Below are 8,678 nucleotides of genomic sequence, written 5' to 3'. Positions count from 1 at the left end.
AGTACCATATCGGACATCAGAATCTGTTGTAACTTGTTAAATGCTTGTACATATTCAGTATCTTTAGTATTAATTTTTGCATCTTTTTTAAGTCTCATGGTCAAGGGTTTTGCAATTTTTGCATAACTTGGGATAAACTTTTTGTAGTAACCCGTTAATCCCAGAAAACTTTGTATTTCCTTAACATTTTTTGGTACGGGGAACTCCTTAATACATCTTATTTTATTCTGGTTTGGTTTTATCCCATTAGTAGTCACTACATGTCCTAAAAATTCAGTCTCTTTTTTCAAAAAGTCTGATTTATTTAAGGATACTTTTAGATTTGCAACTTCTAATGTTTCCAAAACTTTTCCCAAGTTTTCCATATTTGGTTGTACAATTCTCGACTGCCAATGTTGTTGTTGATAATGTGGCTGCATTATCCTTGGTTGCCAATGTTGCTGTTGTTGGTAATGTGGCTGCATTATTTTTGGTTGCCAATGTTGTTGTTGGTGGTAATGTGGCTGCATTATTTTTAGTTGCCAATTCTGTTGTTGCTGTTGGGAACTTGATTGTGGTTTGTCCTGCTTCTTTTCGTTGTTCAGGAATCCCGCAGAGCTCAATTCATGCCAAGCTTCCTCCATACTTTCTGGTTTTAATGCGCATAATACAGTCCTCATATGGATTGGAAGACGTGTTATAAAAGTCTTCAGACCAGTTTGGATATTCCTATCCACTTCATCCAATCGATTCTCTTGACCACATTTTTGGTTAAGAATTGCTAGTTTGTGTTGGATGTGGTTGTAGAAATCCGTAGTATCTCCTTTATACTGCGTAGCTCTAAGTTCCTGATATAATTGGTCCACAGTGGCAAAGCCACCAAAGTTGGTATTTAGCATCGCTTTTATGTCAGTCCAAAGGGTCAAATGGGGATGAACCTCCATTGCTCTTCTGGCTTTTCCAGTTAGTTTTGATTTTACGATGTTCATACACATTCTTTGAGCTTGTTCGTTGTATAACATAAATGTAGGAATTATGTCATCTACATTTGTTATGAATGTTGTGAGGTCTTCCTTCTTCCCATCAAATTCCCTTAATTTTTCAATATATGTAAGGGGATTGATGTCTAGCGTACGTAATTGTATATTGTTTTGCGCTGGGTTAAGGGCTGGTTGATTTGCGTTATTCATTTTGTTTCAATTTTTTATAATCTTATTAATGTTCCAAATTTCACTTCGTTGCTATTTTTTGGCCATTTGTAAGACTTTTAATGTTTTTTTTCTCTAATGTTTTACCACTTTCACTTTTTAAGTTTCGTAATTATTTCTTATATTGTAATTATTTGCTTTCTTATATTAACAATTTGTTAATCTTGATTAATTTGTTATTAATATTGATCTACGCGACACTTAAATCACGTAATCTTTGTAGATTTACAATTTCTTGTAATCTACAAAGAATCTTTATTTTGTATTGAATTTTTATACAATTTTTGAATTACTCTAAAATTAACTAAATATGTATAATCAGCATTATTCTTCAGCCCGTAACCCATGCATTGTGAAACCATTCGAGTTGTTTCTTTATTTGGGTTACTGTCCTGCATACACAACAAAAAACAATAATTAAGTTTAGGTCAGCTATTTGCTGACAATAACATTGTGATTAAAAACAATAATTTAGTTTAGGTCAGTTCTTTGCTGACAATAATAATAATAATTTGACTAAATGATAATAACAATATGATTGAATGATAATATGATTAAATCAATATGTTCTTTTTGAACATTCTCCCCCACGTTGAACGAGACAAGTTCAAGAAACTGCAGCGTCGATGAAATATGATGACGGCAGTGATTGGCGAGGGGTTGGTACAGGATTGCTGTTGTTGTTGCTGGTCGTCGAGAAAAGTGTCTTTATTTGGTTTGTCACAACTGTGCGCCAATTGCCAGCCATTGGACACGCACACACTTAAATACATACAGAGACGCGCACATACACACGGAGGATTAACAATGTCACAGCACACTGCAGCATTGGCTATGTTAGTTTTTTTTAAGTTTCGACAGTCACAGTTGTAGAACAAACGAAACGAACGTACGAGCGAAAGTAAATTTTGTTGAGTTTTTAAGAACAACAGCTTTTATATTTATTCCTGCGATCGATGACCACTCTTTCAGGATTTTCGGCAGATTCTCGTCCGGTGATTTTATCCAAAATTGCTTCAGCTAATTCGCAGAATGCATTTTCAATGTTGATATTTGATTTACAGCCTTATTCTGGATGTCAATTCCACGTGAATTTACTCGCTCTTCCCCTTCTTCTTATTCTGAACAACATTTTTGTGTGAATTTTTTCGCATTCTCGCTTTCGCCTTATTCTGAATAAAGTTCGAAAGCGAAAAAATCCGCTTTGGGGAAAAATTAGGTATTCTGGATTACAGGGAGTAGGAGAATGAGATGAAATTTTGTGCGAATTGTTTCGCTAATAAATTCAAAGTGAGTTGACTACAAAAACATAAGTAATAAATATTTTTATGAAAAATATTAACACAATACTTATTCTATGACGATTTAGAATATTATAAATGATAGTAAGCAAATATTTATCTGGAAAACAGCAAATAAAATGCATTTGGAAATCCTATTGATAATGATGCATGCTGAACCTAATATTGCCAAGGAATGTATAAAGGTAATAATGAATATTTAGGTCGAGTTTGATGCATTTTGGAGGCGAAAAACAGACATTTTGGGTGAGGATCTGTATCTCAAGAAAACAATTATAGAAAAACCAAATTTGCATAATAAGCCGCTTAACAGTGAAAAACTTAAATAAAAATTATAAAACAAAAAAAAAAAAATACAAAAAATATTTTTTTTTTAATTATCGTTTGCATTATTTGAAGGAAGAAATAAAGGAGTAGGAGCATAACAGGCCACTTTAAGAATTTGGAGAGATAAAATGTCGAAATTAAATAAAAAAGCACACAATTATGTGCCTGTGTTTTTCCCATCATAAAAAGATGTTCTTTTATTTGTAATCTATTGTAGTTGGGATGGGAGATTTCTAGATGGGAGATTTCCCATGATTTGATTATATAACATTGGTTTTGCACGGATACACCTCACACAGTTTTGTACAATATTCCGTGCCATCGTCTTCCCTTTTATGATCCAAAACCTCTGTCTCGATGATGCCAGTAGTAATTGTGATCCACAATGCTTGTTCTTCCTATGAATCAGATCCAAGATCAGCTTAACAATAGGATCGTTGTATGGTAGCAACATTGGGTGCTTAGCGTCATATGCTAAGGTTGATTGTTCCAACCTTCCACCAACCCTTAATATCCCCTTGTCGTCCAAAAACGGAGTTAAACTGTGTATTGAACTGGATTTGTCCAATGCACCATGTTTCTTCAATTGCTGCACTTCTTTCGCGAAGTCTGATATCTGAATCTTTTTTACTATCAGTTGCATAGCATGATCTAATTCTGCCGGGGTCAACACTTCTGTCGAACCTCCATACCTTTGTCGGTTCACTCTCTCGGTAAACCGTAAGACATAACCCACAACTCGCTGTAATCGGCTGAATGAATTTTTGTGGTTAATTCCATAGATTATATTTTGCAACACAGCTGCACACAGTTCTAGCCTTGGCAACGTGACCTCCTTAATTGGTGCTATTTTCGACTTTGAACAAAGAAGCCGTACTATCTGCCTTCCGTCTTGCAACATAGCCCTGAGATATATCACCGCTCCATATGCCTTCCCTGAAGCATCCACAAATGTATGAATTTCAACCTTCGTCGGCTTCTCTCCGTCGAACATATGTCTGGGTAGTTTTAAATCGTTCAAAGTTTAAGATTTTCACGGAACGATAACCAATATGCTGTCATCTCCGGTGGCAGCTCATCATCCCAAGCAATCTTATTCTTCCATAATTGTTGGATAAAAATCTTTGCTGCTGAGACTACAGGACCTGCAATTCCTAATGGGTCAAACAATCTTGCTAAATCGGAGGTGACCTTTCGCTTGGTAACAACTTCACATTCATCCACACCACTCTTTAAACAGAACCTGTCTACCTGAGGAATCCATGTCAATCCTAGAACCTTGATTGATGAGTTGTCGAAGTTGAGATCCACTTCTCTATCTTCCGGTGGAACTGCATGAAGGAGTTGTAAGTGGTTAGCACACCATTTTCGCAGTCTAAATCCTGCTTGCAACAATAAGTTATTTAGCTGCTTCTGGATCTCGATTGCCGTTACTAAACTGTCGGAACCGCACATGCCGTCGTCAACGTAGAAATTCTTTTGAAGTACTTGTGCACCCAATGGATATTTGTGTAGGTTCATATCTGCTAGTTTTTTCAGACACCTTGTAGCTAAGGGGCGCATGTTGTACCATATGTTAATGTATTTAACATGTAATGCTCAAGTTCCTTGTCCGGGGAATTTCTCCACACAATCAGTTGATATTTGCGGTCCCTCCTGTCGACCAGTACTTGTCTGTACATCTTCTCAATATCTGTTGTAAACACAAATCGCCTTGAACCTTTGGGCCTGAATGCAACACGTTATTAAGTGACCATCCAGATGAGGACTTGCAGGATGCATCGAACACGACTCTCAGTTTAGCTGTGCTACTATCTGGGCGAAGGACACAATGGTGTGGGATATAGTAGTGGCTGCCGCGCACCTCTCTCGATTGTATTTTTGTCATATGTCCCAGCTCTTCATACTCCTTCATAAATTTGACGTATTGCTCTCGAAGACTCGCATCCTTCGATAAGCGCCGCTCCAATGAGAATAATCTGGACGTTGCAATATTGAGGGACTCGGATAGTTTATCTGCATCATCTGCAAATGGCAATCGTACAACAAAACGACCATCTTCATTGACTATTGTATTTTGGTGGAAGTGATTTTCACACCTTTCATCTGCTAGGGTCACTTTCTGATCTTCGCCTACATCATCTTGTTCCCAAAACTTTTTTAATAATTCTTCCAATGGCCGATCATCCTCTCCGAATACTGCACACGTGGTTGTTTCTGATTTTGCATTGACCTTTCCACTAGCAATCCAGCCCAGTTTCGAGTTTTTCAATATCGGTAACTCTTTGGACATACGAATCTCTTGTGACAAAATCAGATTGAAGTAAAATTCTGCGCCAAGCAGTACGTCTATTTTGCTTGTATTGTAAAAGTATGGATCTGCTAATTTCATATTTTCCGGTATAGGCCATGATGACACGTCGATGTCTGTGTTTGGTTGTGGTGGAACTATGTTTGGTAACACAAATGCTTCCAGCCGCGTCCGAAAACTGCTTGTTAGCGACTGAAGCTCCAGGTTTACTCTTTGATTAGAATTTTTTGCTCTTCCACCAACACCTTCGATGCAGAGAGACGCTTCTATGGGCGCAATGCCCAACCTCTGCACTTATCGCTCTGATACGATGTTAATCTGTGAGCCGGAATCCAAAATAGCTTTAAACTCGCAAGACCTTCCGTTATTGGCCTTGATGGAAACCCTCGCGGTTGCTAGAAGGACATAGGACTGGCTCCTGTTTGCCGACGCCACTGTCTGTGGCTGTTGAGGTGACAGCACTGGTGTACTGCCCCCTGCTGCATCTTTCGTGGTGAAATGTAACAGGGTATTGCTTTTTGTTGGTGGTGTTTGATTTGAAACCTTCGGTGATGGTTGAGACTTTTTTGGCAAATGTAGCAATGTATTGTGCTTATTACTACATATTTTGCAGTTGCCAGAAAAACAAATTTTTGCTACATGGTCCGATTTGAAACAATTTACACACAATTTTTGTTGCTGTATCTTTCTGTGTGAACCTTCTGTGATTGCCAATAACTTCTTACAATGATAAATTGGATGGGAGTCGTTCTTGCATAGTTTACAACTCCTGTGATCCTCCACTGATATTACGGACGAAACGGTTTTGATTGAACCCTTGTGAGTAGATGCCGCTTTTCCAATCGATTCCATTGACTCAAATTGTAGTTCCAAAAATGCAAATAGCTCTTTCATAGTAGGAACTTCCTTCGGATTCGTCAGTGATTGGATGAATCGTATGTACAGCGCGTGATCCAATTTCTTTGTGATCAATTGAATCAATAGAGCATCCCAAGACGTAGTGTCGATTTGAAGATTGTTGAGGGCTAGCATGCATTCCTTTGTAGTGTCATGCAGAGCCTTGATGGAAGCCGTTGATTAGGTTCCATTTGGTTGACTCAGAATCCGTTCTAGTAGAGTGGAAACGAGAACCCGTTTATTGTTATAACGTTCTTGCAGCAACATCCATGCCGTTTTGTAATTATCCTCTGTCAAGGATAGATGGCTGATTAGTTTGCCATCCTCGCCAGATAAATTGGTTTTGAGATATCACATTTTTTGAACACTTGGAAGAGACTGTTTGTCTACCATCTCCAAGAAAAGTTCATAGAACTGACGCCACTTCAAACAATCCTCATTGAATTGAGGAATTGTTACCTTTGGTAGTGGGAGTGAACTGTGTGCTATAATGTCACTCCCCAGTTGAGGTGCAATGATCACGGTTTCGCTGCATTTGTCTTTCAAGACTGCTAGTTTTATTAAGTTATCTTGTACCGAATCTTCCAGCAGATCGTAGTTTTCTTGACTCAATCCAATTTTCGATGGATCTTCAATCTGCTGCAATATTTCATCGTAGAGCTCCGTTATTTGATTCCATAGCTTCTTTATAGTATCTTTTTTGATGCTATAAAATTGCTTCGGCTGTTCCGCTTCGAGCGTGCCCAAGCCTTGCAAGTGACGACTAAGGGCACTCATTCGAGCATTTACCATTCTGGCAAGTCCATCAACACGGGAAGGTATTTTGTCTCCTGCGACAACTTCAGTCGATTTCTCTCTCAAGGTGAGAACAGGCTTACTTTTGGCAGACAGCAGTTTCTTCATTTCCGCGTCTATATATTCCATTGTTGAGCTGAACTTTTCTCCAATCGTTCTATATAGATTCCGAGCAATATACGGATCATCCTCTGACAAAGATGGATCATCGCGAATTCTGTTTTCTGCCTTCTCGAAACTCTGCCATAACAGCCTTAGTTCATCAAGTTTGCCTTCTTTATAGTAGAGACGAATTTTTCGAAATTACTGGCTCTTTCTTCCTGCTGAGAAATAAGCTCTTGGACGTTTGCCATTGCTGTCGATTGATGTATTAGCGCGTAGCAGCAGTTGTTGTATGATGATTAGTTACAGGCAATTTCTTCCTGTTGTTGTATGATGATTAGTTACAGGCAATTTCCTCCTGTTGTTCTTCCAAAGCTCAAAAGGGGGTTCCTGACATTTTTTGTTGTTTGTCGGGATCACGTCGGGGTCACCAAAAAATGATTAATTTGTTATTAATATTGATCTACGCGACACTTAAATCACGTAATCTTTGTAGTTTTACAATTTCTTGTAATCTACAAAGAATCTTTATTTTGTATTGAATATTTATACAATTTTTGAATTACTCTAAAATTAACTAAATATGTATAATCAGCATTATTCTTCAGCCCGTAACCCATGCATTGTGAAACCATTCGAGTTGTTTCTTTATTTGGGTTATTGTCCTGCATACACAACAAAAAACAATAATTAAGTTTAGGTCAGTTTTTTGCCGACAATAATAATGTGATTAAAAACAATAATTTAGTTTAGGTCAATTCTTTGCTGACAATAATAATAATTTGACTAAATGATAATAACAATATGATTGAATGATAATATGATTAAATCAATATGTTCTTTTTGAACAAATCTTAAAAATTTATTTCTCTCTTATTAGGATGTGATGTCCACTTTTAACTTTTCCTAATTAAACGTTCTTTGATTTTATTTATATTGTATTTTAATTTTAATTTTCCTTTTTTTAACGTAATTTTGTTAACTTGTTTCTTATTTACTATTCACTAAAATGTTTCTTTAATCACTAAGTTTATTGTCCCTTTCCGGAGGACTTATCCTTTTACATAGGATTTCCACTTTATTATTTTGTCCTGTTACGAAGGACTTATCCTTTTACGTAGGATTTTGTTTCACGGACTACCAAACGATCTTGGTAATCCTACCGACTGCGCCAATTTTAATCCTTCTTAATAGGATTGTGTTTTTTAAAAAAACTAAAGTGAGTTTTTCTTCCTTTAGCGAATCTCGCGTAACAAAATAAAACGTTAATTAAAGTTTGCTGCTAGAATAGAACTGAATCTTTATTTGTGAATATAAGTGCAATATACATAATTGTTTACTTTAATTTTAGATACATCGTATGATTATTGTAATATGATTATTCTACTGGTCTTTTGAATCGATCGTATAATTTGAAATACGATCGATTGTGTGATTTGCAAGAAGGGTGTGACTTTTTTTAAATGACAGATGGTACGATAATTGTAATATAAATATATTGCCAAGTCATTGGAACGGCATTTTGGTTTGGGTTATAACACTGTCGTGGTGGCTGCTGCTATCGAAGCGGGTGTATCCACCCTGTATTCTTGAATTGCTTCCTCAACTGCATCGACAACCTCTTGTTGTGTTGACAAACACGAAGGGTCTTCGTCTCCTCATGTTAGTAGTCAATTGGAGTCATGTGTAGACATCTAAACAGTGTGGCTGTTGATTTAGTGGCAGATATTTCGCTATTCCTCTTCGGGAGAAATTCAG

The 8,678-nt window shown here is 37.0% G+C and overlaps 1 protein-coding gene across 1 annotated transcript; it reads right to left on the bottom strand.

The window, feature by feature from the left end:
• Window positions 1-314: 314 nt before the first annotated feature.
• On the bottom strand, window positions 315-7,832 carry LOC133336261 (myb-like protein Q; the record flags this gene model as incomplete). The annotated part of the gene is made up of 2 exons (XM_061544543.1): window positions 7,770-7,832; window positions 315-1,350 (listed from the first exon to the last, which is right to left on the bottom strand). A coding segment is annotated over exon 2 (855 nt), but the record flags the coding sequence as incomplete, so codon positions are not given.
• Between the last annotated feature and the right edge of the window lie 846 nt (window positions 7,833-8,678).

This window comes from Musca vetustissima, unplaced genomic scaffold (genome assembly GCF_032173495.1).
Source record: "Musca vetustissima isolate MV318-11 ecotype Yass unplaced genomic scaffold, APGP_CSIRO_Mvet_v1 utg21403, whole genome shotgun sequence".
NCBI lineage: Eukaryota > Metazoa > Arthropoda > Insecta > Diptera > Muscidae > Musca > Musca vetustissima.
This window is presented reverse-complemented; position numbering and strand designations above follow the sequence as displayed.